The 21,655-nt window shown below is 38.0% G+C and overlaps 2 protein-coding genes across 6 annotated transcripts; one reads left to right on the top strand and one right to left on the bottom strand.

Moving 5' to 3' along the window:
- Nucleotides 1-1,157: 1,157 nt before the first annotated feature.
- On the bottom strand, nucleotides 1,158-8,643 carry LOC122052161 (PHD finger protein ALFIN-LIKE 1-like). The gene is made up of 5 exons (XM_042613563.1): nucleotides 8,370-8,643; nucleotides 8,243-8,275; nucleotides 7,929-8,151; nucleotides 1,631-1,748; nucleotides 1,158-1,548 (listed from the first exon to the last, which is right to left on the bottom strand). Exons 1-5 carry the CDS (start codon nucleotides 8,458-8,460, stop codon nucleotides 1,294-1,296), a joined length of 720 nt encoding a protein of 239 aa, XP_042469497.1. The 5' UTR covers nucleotides 8,461-8,643; the 3' UTR covers nucleotides 1,158-1,293.
- Nucleotides 8,644-9,687: 1,044 nt separating this feature from the next.
- On the top strand, nucleotides 9,688-21,328 carry LOC122052158. 5 transcript variants are annotated; one of them, XM_042613557.1, is made up of 6 exons: nucleotides 9,714-9,848; nucleotides 10,029-10,110; nucleotides 10,191-10,329; nucleotides 12,134-12,255; nucleotides 12,673-12,874; nucleotides 21,061-21,328. In XM_042613557.1, exons 3-5 carry the CDS (start codon nucleotides 10,254-10,256, stop codon nucleotides 12,838-12,840), a joined length of 366 nt encoding a protein of 121 aa, XP_042469491.1. In that variant the 5' UTR covers nucleotides 9,714-9,848; nucleotides 10,029-10,110; nucleotides 10,191-10,253; the 3' UTR covers nucleotides 12,841-12,874; nucleotides 21,061-21,328. The 5 variants fall into 5 exon arrangements, with proteins under 5 accessions (XP_042469489.1, XP_042469488.1, XP_042469490.1 ...); XM_042613555.1 differs by having other exon boundaries at nucleotides 9,688-9,848; nucleotides 10,029-10,329; nucleotides 21,068-21,328; XM_042613554.1 differs by having other exon boundaries at nucleotides 9,688-9,848; nucleotides 10,029-10,329.
- Nucleotides 21,329-21,655: the final 327 nt, after the last annotated feature.

Genomic DNA, 21,655 nt, shown 5'->3' with positions numbered 1-21,655 from the left:
TTTATTTTTAAAATACTTTTAGAATTTTAAAACTTTCGAAACACTTTAAAGCTTTTAAATATTTACTTTTTCTTAATACATCGCCTCATTGTAACCTTCAAAACTAAATAGGAACAACAATTAGCAATTTATAATTTAACAAACTTTTCTCAAGCAATTAACTAGCATCTGGTCTAGAGGATGGATTACTCATATTTGTGATTAGAATATGATCATGTTCCGGACGCAATTTATTACGATTCCTTTCTGGGTTCACTGTCCTCATCAAATTATAATTTTAATTCGGAACGGACGGTCGAAAATCGTCCGGAAGAAACCCTCGCTTGACGCCCAGCAACCTGGCCAATTAAACCAAAATAACACTAGACTCTTTCAATATGAGAAAATTTGAATAAATTTGATAATCTATTCAATTTGAATGGCAAAATTCAATCCGTTCAATTTGAAAAAAAAAACAATTCTAAATTGATTACTCAATCCTAATCATAATTAAGTCATAATCTCTACTTGTTACTATACATTTTATACCTTTTATTTTTGTTATTATTTTAAAAAGTGGCCTATGTTAAAAAAAACAAAATAATACTTTATCCTATTTTTTTAGTTTCAAGAAAGTTTTTCATTTTTTCCTCTAAGATCTTCAGATTTTTTTTTTACTTTATATATTTATTTATTTTACTTCAACTGATGAAAATGTTAGTTCTAAGACATTGCCTTTCTAAAAGGACATGAGATCCTCTATCTTGAAAATATTGTATCCATGTGTTCCAGTGTTGATCGGACGGCTATGATATTTTCATGATGTACACTGCATCTTTGAGATATGATTTATTCCATCCGATTGATATTGAGACACAGGAACACAATATTTTTAGGACAGAGGATCTCATCTCCTCTAAAAGAAAACACACATACAAAGAACTAATGATACCAAACTTCACTTGATACAAACCTGACTTTTAACTATTTATACTCTGACTTCATGAACATTATATCAGAGCTTCGAATAAGAAACAACAAGGATTTCAGGCAACCTTTGTCATGAACATTCTACTCAGAGATCATTAGTCAGATTAAGTAGCAAGTCTTTTATCAGAAATATAACTGCATTTCAGCTAGGAAGACAAGAAATTAGAACAAGAAAGCGAGAAACAAAATGTCCAAATTTTGTGAATGTTGCCAAAAGCTTATATAAAATTACAGATGGTGAGTATGTAACTTATCAAACATGGTACCATTCAGTATTAGCAAGAAAGACTAACTATAATCCACAAGGAGCAAGGTTCCGAGTTGTCACTGCCTTGCTTTCTTTGAACTGCAACGGGGGCACTTGTATTGCTTTATGCTCTCGGCTTTGGCAGGAGTTACCTTCACACACTTGCCATGAAACCACCTTTCACATACATCGCATGCAATCCAAAACTCGTCTGCACTGTAACTTCCACCACATGCACCACAAAGGGTTTCGCTGTGTTCATCATCATCTTCATCGTAGCTGCCCTCATTAGCTATCTTTGAGTTGCTTTTTATCGGTCCATCACTCGATCTCTGTCAGGAATTCAGAATTAAATAGTCAACAGATTAGGAACAACAAAAATACAGTTCAGATTCAATTATCTAATGTCCATACCTTTGAGAGTTTAGATTTACTACCACTGTCAATACCAGACTTTTCTCTTGATTGCCGCCTGTCGGACACTACTTCGAAGACAGTCGGATGTTCATTGATCATGCTGAACAAGCGTTTCCTGTTGGGACCGAGGAAGAAGAAAATCTTATATGAGTAGTCGTGAACCCTAGAAGTTGAACGCTAGTACCTTGCTACAACTTTCGTGGAAGAAACAATATCAAACAAAATTCTCGTCCTAAAAAAGAAGCTAAGTGATTTTTTTACTAATCATCTAACTTCATGGGAAGTCCACTGAGAAAATCCAAGACAATAGTAAATCAACCGAAAACACTTATAACACAATAATCCCTAGACTGCAGTTGATCGCTTCTATTTGAACTTCGTCCTTGGATACTCCACCTGTTACCTGGTATCACTATCAGTATAGCAATTTCTTCTAGCTTCATACAAGATCACTGGAGTATGCACTCACCTGATCTAATTAATTGACTATTTTTGGACTTGGTCTAAATCATCAGAACCTTTGACTGCTATTGTCGAAATGAAGCTTAGAAACTTCAACCATTTAGATGTAATGAAGAAGAATAGAATTAACATAACAGCAAGCGAGTAGTTCATGTCATTCCATATTATACTCCAGTACGGATATAACCACCAGTAGTTCACCAAATATCATGGTGAGGAACTAACAAACATAATGACACAGTTAGAAATGCAGTCTAATTGATACTAGAAAGCTATATATCCACAGCTCTACAGCAATGCTAATACAAATATGTAAAACAAACAAATACAGCTTCATATCTGTAACAACCCAATTTTCCCTATTTCAAGTTCTAAAAGTCCATAAAAATATTGGTAAATACCTTTAAAATATTCTAGAGATTTTTAGGAATTTTTAGAGTATTTTTACGTAATTTTTGGAGATCGTTTGGTATTTTTACTAAATGAAAGAAGTTTCAGCAAAAATAATATTCAAGCCGAGATTCGAACCATGGACCTCGGACTTGAACCGAGCCTTAACCGAACCAAGCCAACCAACTGATCCGCGGGTATTTCGTGAAAAGATATGAAACGAAATATGTTTAAGTTATAGTAAGGATCAGAAATTAAACCTAGGTTATAAAGGGTTAATTTCTTTCCCCGAACCCTAATCCCTTTTCTTCTCGTTCCTTTCTCCCGACGCGTGCGACGGCGCTGTGCTTGGGCGAAGACGAAGCCGAGTTAGGGCGCTTCCTCCGGCGGCCGGCGAGGGGTTTTTCCGAGAATCCTTCTCATCCTCGTGACCTCCTCGACGTGAAGAGTACGTAGACGCGAAGAAGGCGCGGTGATTTCAAGTCTCGCCGAACCCTAGCAGCCCTCTCCTTCGGTTGTAAGTGCAAGCACATCGCGGTAAGTACTACTCACCTGCGGTAGGAGTTGCTCCGATCTTTCGGTTTTCGTTTCCTTGTTTTCCTGAGTTTCTTGAATCCGAAACATGCTATAAGGATTTTGGCTTTTGGGTATTCTGCCGTGAGCTTCACAGGGAAATCAAGGTTTCGTTTAAGTTAGTTGAGCATGTAGTATGATTCTAGTGCCAAGTAGAATTGTATGCATTCTATCCTTAATTATTGCTAGGGATTTTGGCCGTGCACAGTGGAGTTCCGGTTGATTCCTTGCTGCCCTGTTTAGGATCATACCGAACAGATCATTATAGTTATCCCATGTCGCTGCCACGAGTTCACTTAAGGATGCATTGTCTTGGCTTGCTGTTGAATGCTTTGAGTTGTATGTTGTACATGAATTTCCTTGCTTTAAGGTCATGTTGTACATAGTTAAAGTTGATTAGAGATTTATTTTACAGCATGTTTAAGAAGTTGAGTAGCATTCTATGTCTGTTTGTCTTTACAGCATGATTAGGATCACTAAAGGTAGCATCCTTTGTCTATTTTACAGCATGCTTAAGAAACCCTAAAGTAGTATTCTTTGTCTATGTTTTATAACATGATTAGAATCCCTAAAGTAGCATTTTTGCCCTATTTTACAGCATGTTTAAGAAGTTGAGTAGCATTCTATGTCTGTTTGTTTTTACAGCATGATTAGGATCACTAAAGGTAGCATCCTTTGTCTATTTTACAGCATGCTTAAGAAACCCTAAAGTAGTATTCTTTGTCTATGTTTTATAACATGATTAGAATCCCCAAAGTAGCATTTTTGCCCTATTTTACAGCATGTTTAGAAAGTCCAGATTTGCTTTCCTTTGCTCTATTTTATAACAGGCTTAGGGAGTTCAGATTTGTTTTCCTTTGTGTTATTTTTATACAGCATGCTTGGTTAGTTGTAATCCTATACTTGTTAGATATATATCTAAAGGATTCTAATAAGCTCTAATAAAGGATTAAGAGAAGTATGAGTAAAGAAAAAGACCAAGGTCTAATTAAAAGGAGATAACAAGTAAATTAAAGTAAGAGGCTAGTACCCGACATCCAAGAGCTTGTCGTTAAACAAATCCAGGTGACCATTTCCGAGGTCTTGGCCCTGGTAGACCGAGGTCTGCTCTTCTAAGATTGGTGGCTCGCAACCCCAACCTATTAGGGAATGCGCATGAGTTGGTACTAGGCCTGGGCCCAAGAAAAGAAAACCCAAGAAAAGAAAAGTTAAGTAAGAAGGAAGAAAGAAAGAAGAAGAAAGTAAAAGATAGAAATTAAAAGATTAATTTCTAACACAAGGATACAAGAAATGAAATAAGTTCCAAGCTTAGAATAAATAAGAATGGTTAGTTTCTTTGATTCTAAGTTTACATTGTTAGTTTCTTGTTATCCTGCTTGATACTGAGTATGATTTGTATTCCGTTCATTTTCTGTATACCATGAGCACATGCAGATAGCTTTATTATTTCAGTTTCAGCACTTATGCATTTCATTTATGCATTTCGAGTTTTGTGAGATAGATTAGTACTTACTAAGCGTTTTCGCTTATAGATCTTGTTTTCTTTCCTCCTACTGCAGATAAAGGAAAAGCTAAGATATGAAGGGAGGCGACAGGGTGGTGGTGATGATGGATGTGTGTGGTGACTGAACTATGGAGAGGTCCAGAGGGGACTAGCAAGACTTATTTATTTAGAGTTTATGTCTAGTTCATTTTTCCTTATTTTTGTTATGAAATTATGAGTTTATGATTGAGTTTGATGTGCATTGTAGCTTATTATGCTTCATTCTGGGAGCTTGAGTTTAGTTCATGTTGCTAGATTAGTTTTTGATTATGATATGATTTATTACTGCGTGGTAGTGAATAAATTGTGATCCAGCCGCATGTGGCTGTGTATATATCTTGTGTATTATAGTTTTGGTCACCGGTACAGGGGAGACTCTGCCGAAATTTTTCGGTAGGAATTTCTCTGAACCGTGATGAATCTAAGTGTCGCTAATAATAGCATAAGTGACACTAGTAAGTAGAGTAGGAGTTAGGTAACGGTCGCCCTTAGAGAGTAGTAGTAAGGAGGGTGGTTGTTACAATATCACCTACTTAAATGGAGTGTATCAAGATATTATATTTTAACTAAGGTAATCAGAGAAGATCTGGCATAAGGTAGATCATTCTTATACTGCCTCAGAACTATACCTTAAGAAGAGGGAAAGAACAGAGTGTTTTTTTAAATATGCAGAGTGTTCTCTAAAACAAATAAAAATTACTTAATCTACACTTAATAAGAACTAAACAAGTGAAAACATTTAATATATGTGTGTGCAAAATGAATCACGAACAGATGATGCCATTTATTAGGGTAGCTCAGTGCACAAAGATCCCGCCAGTACGGATCGCAGGGAAGGGTCGGATCACATTGGGTCTATTGTACGCAACCTTACTTGCATTTTACAAGAAGTTGTTTTCACGACTCAAAACCGTAATCTCAAGGTCACATGATTGTGCCAAGGCTCCCCTTCTTATCCACGTCATCTATTGATCCCGAAAATTTTCATTTAGCAAAAGAAACCATATAAAGGAGTGATGTGACAAATCCAGTGAGTACGCAACAGAGCCTTTGTGAACAATAAATTTGTTGATCAGGAACTTCTTTGAAGAAGCATGTGATGAATATGGAATCAAAAGATATACAAGTGTAGTGATCTAAACATTGGATTAGCAGGTTCATTTAGTTTTCTGTGTAAAATAATACTATTTGACATTGTTTCATGATGAAATTATATACCAAATTGTTGGGACTGCCTCTTGCATCCAATTCATATTCTACTAAGTAGTAGAGAAGCTGCCAGCAAGCTCCCAACCTTTTTTTTTTTTTTTTGCAAAACCTCCTTGGAATTAAATCACTTCTAATGACCTAGTGCTTGTTTGTTTGAGTATATTCGAATGATGTGTGCAGATGAGCGTTCAATGCACAATAACAACATAACTCTTAAGAAAACAAACATGAATATCCTTAGATCAAACAGATTCAGCTAATGACAAGTTTAGCAAAAGCTAAGGACAGAACAAGACTATCCTTGATGTTCAAAATTGGGAAAGAGAGATGATGTAAGTAGCAGCAAGTTTTCCTAGTAAACTTGAGTAAGACACACACGGAAATGAATAGCAAGGAAAAGGAAATAATTGATGACACATATCAGATTGATACATTTGCAATAAAAGAAAATAAATTGAAAAATATTCAAGATTAGTACATCTATAATAAATTTTAAATTTTTTTTTTGCCATTTGGTAATTTGACGTCAATGAACATTTCCTATATTGATAATAAATAGAAAACAATTATAATCCCTATTAAGATAAGTATATTTTCTTTATTTAGATTTTTTCAGGTATTTCTAATTTGGTTTCTCTATGTGACTTTTTCCTCTGGGTAAGGTTACTATATTCTTCGCTTCATCAACTTTGTTCCAAGTTCCTATATGATTTGATGGTTCAATTATACCAAAGTTCAGCTGACGCAGACAAAAAAATTCTGAGATATATACTATTAGAACTTATCAATTTTAGGAATAGCATAGATAAAATTAAAGTCAATATAAAGTTTGTATCACACAACACAAATTCCCGTATAGAGTCATCCATTAACATCATCTACAATACTGAAGTTACAAATATTTCACAGTTATACACAGTTTTTGTAGTTATAATCTGAACCATGTCCATGAATGAAGAGATCCAATTGCTATTCATTGAATGCACAAGAAACACATGATCATTAATGATAGTCAAGTGATAACGAAGTTAACATTCCCCATGTTTGCACGAGTCTGAATAAATATCTGAGTATGCAGCACTGGGAGAGAGTGTAAAGAAAACACAGATAGAGACAATATAGAGAAAGTATGCATAAACATGAGAGATCCATGGGAAACAATATGGGTGATGGGGAGCCAGGTAATGTGATAAAGGAGACACTGACACAATAATGTCTACGCATCACCTTCTTGTGTAAAATTTTGAGGGTTCCAACACAATGATAAATTAACATTCTTACAAAAACCAAATCTAGCCATAAATAAATTGGTCAGATAAAGATTGAATTATCATCTCCTACTTGGTCAATCTTAGACTTCTTCAACTATTTCAATTTGTCCTATTCAAAGAAATGACTTTAAGGTAGACTTTCAGTTTTAGTGACTCATTATTTTCAGCATCTATCTCAATAGTCAGTATGCCCAGAATTAAGAAAATGGTGGCAATTGGAGAACAAGTTATAGATTCATGGATGATATTATGGCATCCACCAGTCAGCCTAGTAGTTGCTGGCTACAGAAGCCACTTACATGAATCTTTGTATTAAGTATTAACTGCTATTCTGCCCTAAAAATGATAATTACCTATAAGATGTAGTAAAAAAACAATTTAAAAAATGTACGAGTACTGAGTTAAAGAAAAAATATTCAAACATAAATTTATATGTATCTTAAAATTCATTGAGTAACACATATTCCACACATAGTGCTTGAGGTAAGATCTTGATTAGAGGGGATGAAGTCATCCTGAAAGACTTAAAAACATTGACCAAAAACAAATTCAAAGATGGCAATTTTTGGGTAAGCAACTCAACAATAAGTAGATTACACAAACTTTCAGAAGCCAAGAAACAGAATTCACTATTCAGTCCTCCCATTTGTTGCAATTAGACTTGCTATTGAATTCTCAAAGCAAATGACGACAATAGCATTTTATGTAAAGGAATTAATAAAATTATAAAAAATTATCAACTCTAGTGTATTTTCACCTCATGGCTATCATTATGTTCAAAATCATGAAATTGTAATGTCAAAGAGTCCTTTGTGATGTAGTATGAGAGTAGGAGACAAGCTCATACCTATCGTTCCGGTTGAGGCGCGCCCCAAGATAGAAGGCAACAGACAAGAGCCAGGAATCGCTGTGCAGGGCGATGAGCGAGAGCCAGTCCCTACGCTCCATCCCGTCCCTAGCGAAGTTGATGCCAAGAGCCGGCTCTGGAAGCTCCGGAGGGACCTCTTCCGCCGGGAGGTTCACCTCCCACGAGTCGTTGGAATGCCCGTACAGGCACAAATTCTCCCTATCTGCGCCAAACAAAAAAGAATCAAGTCAGAAGAACGAAGCAGAACCACCAAACCCGTCGGATCTGCGTGGAGAAGGTTGAAGGAGACCTACCAGGATCGCATTGGGCGTAGAACTCGTCGACATCTGCGCCAAACACAGGGAAAGACATCGTGATCGATCAACGTCAAAAAGAGGTGAAACAAGAACAAAAGAGCGAGGAAGAGGGGAAGGAGTTTACCGTGGGTCAGAGCTCGGACGATGCCGGCGCGGCGGCCGCTGTAGTCCTTGAAGATGTCCTCGACGGTGCGGGGGGCGGAGCCGAGATCCATGGCGGCGGCGGCGGTGGCGGCTGCGGCGGCGGTGGAGAAGATCAAGATCCCAGATCCGGCGCTACGGATCGGAGGTGGAGCGGCGAGAAACGGAAGGCATGAAGCGAAGTAGTTACCGTTTTAGCAGCGATCGACTGGAAGAGGTTAAATCGACCTCGAGGAAGGCGACGACAGATATGGACTACTTTTGCTGTTCTTTTCGCAGTTTCGCAAACAGAACCTTCTACTTTATAGATTTTCCAAATCAAGCGCCATTTCGTTTGCGGTCGCAGGATTTTCAAACGTGTTGCGGAATTCTAAAAAACTGCACTTAATTGTCAGATTTCCTAAAGACATATTTATTTTTTATTTTATTTTTCCGGTCAACAACAACTGTAATATTACATTAAAAAAATAACATAATTATATTGAATTTCAAATTACAGCAATATATGGGCTCACAAATCAACATGATTTTAGAATTTATGTAATATTCAAGTGAGTTCTTTGCTATTCTTTCAATATAATTAAGTTAAGGGTGTGTATTCGATTAAAATTGAATCAAATCGAATTGAGTTAATTCGAATTATTTTTTAAAAAAATAAATCGAACCGAATCAATTTTTGATAAAAATTAAATCAAATTTTTAATAAAATCGAACAAATCGAATAAATCGATTTTTTCTAAAAATTTAATTTGGCTTAATAAAAATTTAGTTCAGTCTAAAATTTATGATATAAAAAATGATTTGATTCAAAAATTCGATCTATTCATTCAATTTAATTTAATCGAATAAAAAATTCAAAATGGAACCTAAACCGAATTAATCAATTTTTTGAAAAAAAAAATTAAATTTTTGAATAAACCAAATCAGATTTTTAAATTCAATAAGTTTAATCAGTTTATTCAATTTAATTAAATTTTTGCTAGCGATCGGCGTAAATGTTAAAAAAAATAAATATATCTTAAAAATTTTAAAAGTTAAATATATAATTGTATAAATCAACGCACCACCCACTTTCACTTCATAAAATCTATGGGATTATTGAAATCGTGAGTTTACATTTAACAACAATAAATGATAATAAGTTTGTAAGAACAAAATATTATAGGTGTGTTTTTGATAAAAACAAACGTTAGTTGTGTTTTTTGATATTTTAAAAAGTTGAATGCCCTCTTTAATAAATTGCACAATTATTTATATTTTTAAGTGTAAATATATGAGTTTCCAGGGGTTCTCGTATAAAACTGGTCTTTGTAGTGCGCAACGGACTTTCTTAGGGCTACTTGGGGTTTCGCTCTTGCCGCCGCGAACTGGTGGGCGACTGCGCCGTTCTTGCTTTTTTTCCGGCTCTCATTGATAAACTTCTTCTTCAAAATTGTGATCAAGGACTTCCTTTCGTGCATTGGTAAGTGGTATTGAAGGATTCCTATTTGATCTATAGATTCAATTCTTCACTCGAAATGGATGTTGAGTAGTGGTCAAAATAATCATCCGATCTTATTTTGTTATCATTGTTTTTCAAATCATAATTTTTTTGGATTTGCTGCTAGTCCTTTTACTGATCCATCTCAGTGCGAACATCCAGATGGCTATCGGCGGTGCTTTAAGGAACACCCTTCGCCTGGTCTCTGCTCGATGTCTCTGCTCGCTTCCGCTGTTGTCGCGCGGTAAAGGTTCTTGTTTTTCTTCTTTTCCAATTACTTCCACCAGCGCACTTGCTCCGAGTTTTTTCATCGGGAACCAACAGAGATCGAACTTCCAAAAGGAGTTTTTTTCAACTTCGACGGGTGGGTCTACACCTTTTGGCAACATGACTGAAACAAGATTTCCAAAGAGGAGGCCAGGGACGAAGCCTCGAAAGAAAAGGGCAAGCCTTAGACCTCGAGGTATGCCAGCGATTCATTCTCGTGCCCAAGTTACTATGCTGCTTCCACTTCTTTTCAATCGTGCATTCTAAGCTTATGCGTATGACATATGTCATCAGTTCTGAATCACATTTTTGATCAAGTTTTGTGTTACTGTGTTCCTGAGGCTAGTGTGCTTTGATACTTCGAATTTTTAATGCTATCATAGAATTACGATTTCTAATTAGGATATTCTTTCATATGCATAATAGTCTTAGGCTCTGACTACTTGGATGGAAGATACTAAGGAAAGGAACAAAAAGATTTACATAGATGGTAGAGCTATATATATAATTCCTTGATCTTTTCCCTCTGTCCCTCCTCTCTCTCAGATATTTCATCCAAGTAATTAGATCCTTATAGCTCTATTTAAATGATAATTCAAAATATTTACTTGATAATTATTCTTGCCTAATATTTTCTTTCAAGCTGGATCGCATTTTGGGCCCTTAACACTAAGTGGGTTCTGCTTTTGTTATTTTGTTTGATTTTACCTGTTGACTTTGACAGTATTCAATGTAAGATGATACCCACTGTCTGTTTAACAGTTCAATGTTCGACTTTTCTCATTTTGATTATAATTTTGAGAGAGATCTTGTCATAGTTTGACTTGGATATTTCTGGATTTCTGCTTTTTAGCAGCAATTGCTCTGTCCTTGTAAAATAGATATATAAGACATTGAAACAAGGTGTTCATTGTAAATCATAATTCAGGGCATTGAACTTGAAATAAGTTGATAGAAAGATTTAACAGTAAACAAAAGATACATTATGTACTTTAGCCTGGATACTAGAAATTTCCCACATTATTATGACTTCTTTTGTTATTAAACTAAATTATAATGAGAAGATAAGTTTTACTATTGATGGTGGATTGGAAACCATATGATATTGTTTCTACTAATCTTCTTTTGGTATGGGCATTGCAGTGTGTTGTTGTTTCTCGTTTCATAGTAGTTTGTCCATGTGGTACTGAAAGAAGGAACTATATTTTATGTTTTTGGCTGATCTACACATAAACTATACAACATAATAGTCGCTTTGGATTATGTCATTACAAGAGTTGGTATGTCTGCTTCCTAACATCCAAAAATCGTCTTAGAATATCAATGATAAAGTTATCTGAAGGTGTTATCTTCTAATTCATTCTAATTTTTTATATTCAACTAGGTGTCTGTAGGTCTCTATTATTCTCTGTAGTGGAAATGATATGGTTGCCTAATTAACGATGAATAAGGTGCAAGTCTTTCTACAGAAGTCTTCCATTGGATTTATGCAGGCCGTCATCGGATATGTATGGGTTGTATCCCTTCATTGTGCTTATGTTGCTCTTAGAGTTTTATGTATTTTTTTAACATGGGTTGTCTAGACCTGATGCAATACTCAACCTTGTTTTGTCCTGGCTTCTATCAACTTTGGCAGTGTTTAATTTTTTACAGGGATAGTGATGGTTCTGTTATGATTCTAGATGATTGACCAAAGTTCCTCAATGAGCATAAAGCTCACATAAAGTTTTGTAATGTTAAAGCTTCTTCCCCCACTTTTTACATCCCAGCCATGTGTTCTGTGTGAACTTATCTGTCTTGTGTGTTTTTATGCCTTGAAATTATTGTAACATAAAATGTCCTTTAATAACTTCTAGTCCTAGCTGATTGCAAGTGATCATTTTGCGAGGTCCTTAATTTCATTTAAAATGTTGCTTTCTTTATACTACATCCCACAAGCATTTCAGTATATTAGTCTCTTTCTACTCTTTGGATCTATGATATGTCGACAAAATGTTCAGGCCCTTATGCTTGGGTACAATATGTGCCTGGAGAACCAATTCCCAGAAGTAGACCAAATGAAGGCAGTGTGCAGGGAAGGAACAGGAAGAAGCGCATCAGGCAACGGAAGGCGTTTATATTGGTATCGCCATTACACTTGTGATTTTAGCTTACAAATTTCACTTTTATTCTATGCTTCTTTTTTTTTTTCTTTCCTTTCTGAGTAGTTTGGCTATGGAGTTTGAAGGGATTAAAATGTGATTTCAATCCATGTTCATCTGAAGAAAATTCAATCCATGAAGGGCCACACTTGTGCTCTTTTGTTTCTTTTGCTATATCTTAGTTTATCCAGTTAGATGGACAAAGTAACCCGATATGTAATTTATTTGTTACCCAGTGTCTACAAGCTTTCTGCATTCCTCTGGTTAAGTATGATTTCACTAGTTAACTTAAATTCATTTTCTCCAGTTTGCTATGGATTTTATGATTTGTTTGCAACAATGATAAGGCCCAAACTTGTATTATTTCTCACTTGTGGATACTGTTTTTCACCTTATAGTCTGAAAAGAAGAAGCGCAAAGCTCAATATGCTGCATTTAGGAAAAAGAGGGATATCGAGAGGATTCAAAGGAAAATGGCTGCAGTGGCCAGGGAGAAAGATTGGGCTGAAAGGTTGATAGAACTACAGAATCTTGAGGAGAAGAAAAAGGCTGCTGCAACGGCTTGACGAAGAATTGTGGGACTACTATTCCTTACTGCAGGTACATTTAGTCATTTCCCTTCTTTTAAACTGGATTTGATCCGCTACTTGAGATTCATATTGTGAATTGTTTTAGAGTACCGATATAAATTGAATTCTACTTTATAACAACAATTGGGTACATGGATATTGGGTTTGTCTTAGTTAAGTTGACCAACTTAAAACCGTAGGTCGCCCAAAAATCTAAAAGATCCATTTAGACACCCCTCAGATTCCTATATAATTCTAGGACACCTTCTAACTTAGCATTGTATTTGTTCGAGCCCCAAACAACTCTTTAGGGCTTCCTACACTGAACATAGGTAGATCTTGAAACAGGGCTTCATGATTACTCTCTCTAGATAACTTTTTTTTACCTAAATGCTTATTCTATCCCCAAAAAAAAATAGTTTGGGTTGGCTTCACCGAGATGAAAGTTCCAAGTCGCTTTATGCTTGTTCTTTAAATGCTTCAGTCAAGCTTTAGATTAGTTCAATGACAATGCTAGTAACAACTCGCTAAGGATACAAGTGTTGTCAAATAGCATTGATGAATCTTAACCATTTAATTTAAACTTGTGTTCAAATATGAAAACTACACGATTAAGCCTGCAGGAGGAACTTGTTAGGACCAAAAGTAACTAGAGGGGGAGGGGGGGGGTGAATAGCTCTTCGCGTGCTCGTTGCTCGGCGTTGCTTGTTTCTTCAAGGATGCGCAGCGGAAATACAAAGAAACAAATACAAACACGCTAACACTTGGATTTTACTTGGTATCCACCTCCAAGGGAGATGACTAATCCAAGGATCCACACAACGCACGCACCCTCCACTAATGAAACTCTCCTTTATGGTAACTACCAAGGGCGGAGAAGCCCTACAAGACTCAATACAAGAAGAAGAAAGGGTAGTAAAGAAATACAAGCTTACAAGCTTACAATGAGTGCACAAACCCTAACCCTAGTTTCTTCTTCTTGCTTTGATCCGCATCTTGACTTGGAAGAGCCTCCAAGATCCTTCAAGAACTGGCGATCTCGAGCTTGAGAAGAGTTGTGGAGGAGCTGGTGAAGATCTGGAATGAATCGGTGAAGTCTGCTGAAGGAATCGCACGCCAATAGCTATAAACGACGCCAACGGTCGAATCCCAATCGATTGGATTGCTCCCAATCGATCGGGGAGGCTTTGGATCGATCCACGGATCGATCCAGAGCGCCTCTGTGCTCTGGAAAAATGCCTGGATCGATCCACGGATCGATCCAGCGCTTATCGCGCGAAGCAGCAGCGTCCCAATCGATCCACTGATCGATTGGGGCCTCTGGATCGATCCACGGATCGATCCAGAGGGGTTCTGTTCGCGGGGACTCACCGGATCGATCGGCGGATCGATCCAGATCTTCCGGATCGATCCACGGATCGATCCAGATCTGCTGGATCGATCCACGGATCAATCCAAACCTGCTGGATCAATCCATGGATCAATCCAAACCTTGGTTTTTGTCCAAAACCAAGTCTAAAGCCTCCTAAACCAACATCTAGTCAACCATGACTTGTTGGTACATAAAACCTAGTATCCGGTCACCCTTGACCAGCTAGGACTCTCTCACCAAGTGTCTGGTCAATCCCTTTGACCCACTTGGACTTTTCTCTTCTTGCCAAGTATCCGGTCCCTCCCTTGGACTTTTCTTTCTCGTGCCAAGTATCCGGTCAATCCCTTTGACCTACTTGGACTCTCACCAAATGTCTGGTCAACCTTGACCCATTTGGATTTCTCTTGCCTGGCTTCACTCACCAGGACTTTCCCAATTGCCTAGCTTCACTCACTAGATCTTTCACCTGGCTTCACTCACCAGGACTTTCCCAATTGCCTAGCTTCACTCACTAGGTCTTTCACCTGGCTTCACTCACCAGGATTTTCCTCCTGCCTAGCTTCACTCACTAGGACTTCCCAGTCAAGTATCCGGTCATCCTTGACCTACTTGACTCTTCTTCAATCAACCTTGCATTGTCAAACATCGAAACCCAAACCAAGACTCAAGCTTGGTCAACCAGGTCAACCTTGACCTAAGGGATGTTGCACCAACAATCTCCCCCTTTTTGATGTTTGACAATACCAACACTATCACTTACAATACCACATGTAAGTTAGGCTAATCCCATAGCCTAAACCTTCTTCATGCCACTATGTAATTAACACATAAGTTAAGCCCTTCATTCTCCCCCTAAGAGGGCAAACTCCCTCTAGGTAATGAAAGCCTAACTTACTCCTTTTCATTCTCCCTCTATTGACACACATCAACCCATCTTTGAGCACACATCAACCCGTGCCTCAATTTTGGGCACTCTTCAACAAATGCCCCATTGTTGAAAACTCTCCCCCTGAAGAGTTGCTCATCGTTGTTCACAACTTCACTCGTTGTGACCAACACGATAATGAAGGTCCCATACCCTTCATTAACCTTAACCCTACATTCTCCCCCAATGTAGGCAAATGCCCATCCTTGAGCATTATCCACTTGAAGCCACTTGAACAATGAGGATATCCACTCCCCATTAAAGTTCAAACGCTCAACCTTGAGCATGTTCTTAACGGAAGGTTGACCACCTTCCTAGGTTCATGAAAAATAATTTTCATGTCTTTAAAGAGTCCCTCCCCCTAAAGACATGGTGGTAACTTCTGTCATTGCACCAACAATGACTTGGAATCCCCAAAACTTTAGGAAACCCAATTTTAGAAGTTTTGAGGTTCAAATATTCAAAATTTGAAACAAACCTCAACCTAAACTTCAACTTAGCCTTCCTTAACCAATCCATCCTTGTTTTTCACACGAAAACACCCTTTTAATGTATACAAATGTATTTTTAGGGGTTAGGAATGGTTACCTAGACTAAAATAGGTTCAATATGCTGAAAATAAACTTTCCCAGTCAAAATCAGCATCTTCGATCGATTGGAGTTAGGTTCCAATCGATTGAACCTTGCTTAATCGATCCACCGATCGATTCAGTATTCTTGGATCGATCGGCTGATCGATCCAGAGAGCTTCTGCTCGCTAGAATTGCCTTCTGAATCGATCCACTGATCGATTCAGACACTCCAATCGATCTATGGATCGATCGGAGCTTTGATAGTTGCTGAATTTCAAATTCAGCCAACTTCAGAAACCCCTAGAAAATTCTACAAAAATCCAAAAATCATGAAATTTCGTGTAAACATTATTTAGGGCATACTTTATCATGGAAAAATAGTTTTCTATGAAAATATATCATATCTTCAAAGATTGACACAAGCTTGAAAACTTGCTAAAACTTTATCGTTTTCTTCAAGTTTGTGTCTAACTATTCAATGATGATTACTATCAAAAGATAGCCTTCACCAAGGTTTTCCAAAAGTCTTTTAAAATAATTTTCAAAACCAATATCCCATCACATTCCTTGGGCTTAATGCACATGACTTGTACATTAGCTTTCCCAATGATGGGAAAACACATAACTATGTGTTTTGATGAACCTAAAACTCAAAAGAATGCACTAAATCAACATGTTGAGTTTTGTTCATCATCCTAACATCTCACTTGTATCTATTGTGGACAAAACACATATAAGTCATCTTATAGCTCTTTGTGAGATGTAAAATTTGGTTTTGCCCTATTCTAGGGATCATGCATATCTATCTAGGCATTTTAGAGATATTAGACATCCACCCAGGATGTCGCTTGTTAATAAGTGTTGTTAAATGTCATTTGTCCTTAATTACAAGGAATTAAACTTAATGCATGATTATGCTATGGCATACATCAAAATGAAATAACTTTCAAAAGAAAGATTCCTATAATTACATGATGTATGTATGACATGACATGGTATTTTTGTATTTTCATAATAAGGTATGAGTGCAAAAATAAACATGATGTCATGACATATAATGGGCAAACAATCATGGCAAGATTCAGCATAAATAAAATATACCTAAATTACCTTTCTAAGTATCCTTACCCACTTAGCTAATCCCACTTGTTTTAACTTAAAACGTTAAACCTAGATTGCCCTAAATGCTTCAAAGAAATGCCAAAACCTAAATTGACATTTCTATTTCTCTTGATTTGTTTATGCCACTTAAAAATTAAGCATATCCTCAAATGTTGGCATATTCCATTTTTCCTCAAGAATAATCACATAAATCAAGGCCCGGATTGCCTTAAATTTCTAAGAGAATACCAAAATCCCAACTTGGTATTTCTCTAGGTTTTCCCAATTTATGTCATTTTAAGATAAAATCAATTTTTCACCATTAGGCACATTTTACTCTTTCAAGGAGTAAATAATAATTCAATTTCATTTTCAAAGGTTAACAAAAACCTTGAAAATGCTCCTCGAGTGTCAATTTCTTCATGATTGGGTTAACTACCCTTTCACTTAGAGTTGACACTCTCTAACCCATTTATGGGGTAGAGAAAATGCTCCTAGGAACCCAACACCTATTGGTGCTCCTTGGATGCTCTAGGTATTCACTAGGGATAACTTCCCTAGATACCTTCCTAGTGACCTTGTTTGGCTTCTTAAGCCTTGGTCACCTTTTCTAGGTCAACTCTAGGGATAGCCTCCTTGTGTCCTTGTTGGTGACTTTTTTAGACTTTTTAGAAGTCTTAGTCACTTTGGTTGCAAAGATACTTCTAGGGATATCTTCCCTTGTATCCTTGACTTGACCTCTAGACTTAGGGTTTGTTCCATAACTATATGGAACCCTATGATAACTAGGCACATCCTTTTTAGCTTTGGGTTTGTATCCCAAACCTCTATGGTCATTGGATGGCTGTTGTACCCCTAAACCTAGGTTCTGCTCATTTTGCCCTTTTAGGATATTTTCCAATCTTTTAGGGTCTTTTCTAATTTATCAAGTCTTGACCTCAAGACTTGATTTTCCCTCACTAAGTCCTTAGTATTTGATTTTTCATTTGATCCATGAGCATTTTTATTCTTGGGCTTGTATCTATTATCCTTAGTGTTCTTGCCCAAATGTCTATCTACCTTCCTAACCTTAGGTTGGGTAGTCTTGGCATGTAGGGTCACATGTTTTTCCTTAATGCCCTCATGCTTTCTATTCTTATGGTAAATTGCATTAAAATGATAAAAATTTGAACTATCATGCTTTTTACCATAACGTAAAGGGGTAGGCTCAATAAATGTTACCTTCTTCTTTACCTTGGAGGCTCCCCCTTGACTAGTGCCTCCTTGAGCCTTGACCATCTTCTTCCCCTTGGGGCATTGACTTCGGTAATGCCCTTTTTGTTGACACAAGAAGCACACAATGTGCTCCTTGCTCTTCTTTGTCCCGGGGGTGATCTCCTTGGGCTTCTCTTTGCCCTTTTGTGTCACTTGACCTTTCTTCTTGGCCAAGTTGGGACACTTGCTCTTGTAGTGCCCACTTTCCCTACACTCAAAACATATTATATGATTTTTATTTTTAATTGAGGCATTTATACCTTCTTGTGTAGGGATGACACTTGCTCCTCCATTTGATATTTCTTGAATTTTGGAGGTGGCACCATCTTCTTCTTCTTCACTTGACCCGGATGTGGAGGCCTCTTCTTGCTCCGGGTTCATTGATCTACACTCCCCCTCAATCCTAGAGGTGGAGGCTTCATCATCTTGTACATGGAACAAGGAGTATGCTCCCTCCTTGTTCTCTTCATTGCACTCCCTTGAAGATGAAGCTTCTTCTTGGACTTCTTCTTCGGAGGTTGAGCATCTCTCAACCTTGGAGTCCTCCTCTTGGTCTTGCTCCAAAGAGTCACCCTCTCTGGATTCTTCTTGCTCTTGTACAGTGGAGGGGATCTCTTCATGAAGCTTGGCCAATTTACTCCACAATTCCTTTGCATCTTCAAATTCTTCAATTTTGCAAAGGATGGTGCTTGGCAATAAATTTACCAAAAGTTTGGTCACTTTGTAATTGGCCTCGCACCTTTGGACTTGCTCTTGACTCCACTTGCTCCTCCTGAGAACTTTGCCCTTTGAGTTTGTTGGAGTCTTGAAGCCTTCCATAAGAGCAAACCATTGCTCTATGTCCATCATAAGAAAATTTTCGATTCTTGATTTCCAAGAATCGAAGCTCGTGGAAGTGTATGGTGGAGCCACCCTCGTGTCGAATCCGAGCCCATCTCGGAATTCCATTGTAGAAGTTGAGCTTTTGAATTTCTTTGACTTTGACAATTTTGCTTCAACTTCTTCACCCTCTAGCTCTTCTTGTTATGCTTGACCCTTCCGGCGATGATTCCGGTGAAGAGCGGCCTCGCTCTGATACCACTTGTTAGGACCAAAAGTAGCTAGAGGGGGGGGTGAATACCTCTTCGCGTGCTCGTTGCTCGGCGTTGCTTGTTTCTTCAAGGATGCGCAGCGGAAATACAAAGAAACAAATACAAACACGCTAACACTTGGATTTTACTTGGTATCCACCTCCAAGGGAGATGACTAATCCAAGGATCCACACAACGCACGCACCCTCCACTAATGAAACTCTCCTTTATGGTAACTACCAAGGGCGGAGAAGCCCTACAAGACTCAATACAAGAAGAAGAAAGGGTAGTAAAGAAATACAAGCTTACAAGCTTACAAGCTTACAATGAGTGCACAAACCCTAACCCTAGTTTCTTCTTCTTGTTTTGATCCGCCTCTTGACTTGGAAGAGCCTCCAAGATCCTTCAAGAACTGGCGATCTCGAGCTTGAGAAGAGTTGTGGAGGAGCTGGTGAAGATCTGGAATGAATCGGTGAAGTCTGCTGAAGGAATCGCACGCCAACAGCTATAAACGACGCCAACGGTCGAATCCCAATCGATTGGATTGCTCCCAATCGATCGGGGAGGCTTTGGATCGATCCACGGATCGATCCAGAGCGCCTCTGTGCTCTGGAAAAATGCCTGGATCGATCCACGGATCGATCCAGCGCTTATCGCGCGAAGCAGCAGCGTCCCAATCGATCCACTGATCGATTGGGACCTCTGGATCGATCCACGGATCGATCCAGAGGGGTTCTGTTCGCGGGGACTCACCGGATCGATCGGCGGATCGATCCAGATCTTCTGGATCGATCCACGAATCGATCCAAACCTGCTGGATCAATCCACGGATCAATCCAAACCTGCTGGATCAATCCACGGATCAATCCAAACCTTGGTTTTTGTCCAAAACCAAGTCTAAAGCTCCCTAAACCAACATCTAGTCAACCATGACTTGTTGGTACATAAAACCTAGTATCCGGTCACCCTTGACCAGCTAGGACTCTCTCACCAAGTGTCTGGTCAATCCCTTTGACCCACTTGGACTTTTCTCTTCTTTCCAAGTATCCGGTCAGTCCCTCTGACCTACTTGGACTTTTCTTTCTCGTGCCAAGTATCCGGTCAATCCCTTTGACCTACTTGGACTCTCACCAAATGTCTGGTCAACCTTGACCCATTTGGATTTCTCTTGTCTGGCTTCACTCACCAGGACTTTCCCAATTGCCTAGCTTCACTCACTAGGTCTTTCACCTGGCTTCACTCACCAGGATTTTCCTCCTGCCTAGCTTCACTCACTAGGACTTCCCAGTCAAGTATCCGGTCATCCTTGACCTACTTGACTTTTCTTCAATCAACCTTGCATTGTCAAACATCGAAACCCAAACCAAGACTCAAGCTTGGTCAACCAGGTCAATCTTGACCTAAGGGATGTTGCACCAACAGAACTAACAGAGTGTAGATGAAGGGAATGTTGATTCATGACAAGAATATAAATAGTCCATATTAGATCGTCCTATAAAATAAATTTTAATTAGTTTTCTTTTTTATGTATATTGTCCTATACAATAAGTATCGTATCTAATTGTATTAGATCAAATTGAATCATATAGCTCTTTTCATTTCCAAGACATGTAGAAACTATATTGTTTTGTGTGTGAATCACAATACATCATATTATACTCCTATAGTTCGCATTTACTCGCCCAAGATTTGGTGGAATTATAGTGGCAAATTTCCTAGGTGCCAAATGGATTCTAACTGACTACTGTTGGATGCTAGTTAGAGTTAGCGACCATTTGATTTCTCCGTATCAGATTTGAGATTTGATTTGCTGTGCGTCTAACCCAATTCACCTTTCGAGTTATATTTCCCTTGCTGGCTAAGAAAAACACGTATAATAGTTGCGTGCATTATTCAACACCATACTTAAATTGTTCATTTCAGATTGCAGGTTGGGAATTTCTCACCATCTTCATTGAGGGGCTGTTTACTCTCTTCTTAGTTATAGAGATGTTTCTTTAGATCTGGCTGTGGATACCTTTGAATCCCAATTCAATGGATAGATCTCTGTTATCCATATTAAGATCTACTATGCACTTGATATAAGAAATCAGAACTTTGTCGTGAAGTTGTTTTGATTCTGAACAGATTGTTCATGCAAAATTCTTCTTTTGAAGGAATAAAAGTGGGAGAAACTACAACTTCATCATCATATGCAAATTGCGACTGTGATGCATCTCCTCAATTGAGTTCCTAGAAAAATTGCTTCTAAATCCTTTTCGAGTCGGCGATTAGTCGAAAATTGAGCATCAATGGTATTTGTTCTTAGAATTGTACTACAAAGATTAGAACATAGATTAAAATCTGGAACTGGTTCCTCTGATATAAATGAAACATATCGTTCTGTTCATGAACTGACACAAGCATGAACTGACACAAGCATGCCTTCGATGTCGGTGCGTTGTAACACGTCCGGACATGTCACAGGAGCTTAATTATTTGTTTGAGCATGCCATGTGGGCTTGATGATATGTTTAGA

This window comes from Zingiber officinale, chromosome 3A, assembly GCF_018446385.1.
Source record: "Zingiber officinale cultivar Zhangliang chromosome 3A, Zo_v1.1, whole genome shotgun sequence".
NCBI classification, from domain to species: Eukaryota; Viridiplantae; Streptophyta; class Magnoliopsida; order Zingiberales; family Zingiberaceae; genus Zingiber; species Zingiber officinale.
Note: the sequence above shows the minus strand (reverse complement) of the source record. Positions and strands in the feature narration are given on the sequence as shown.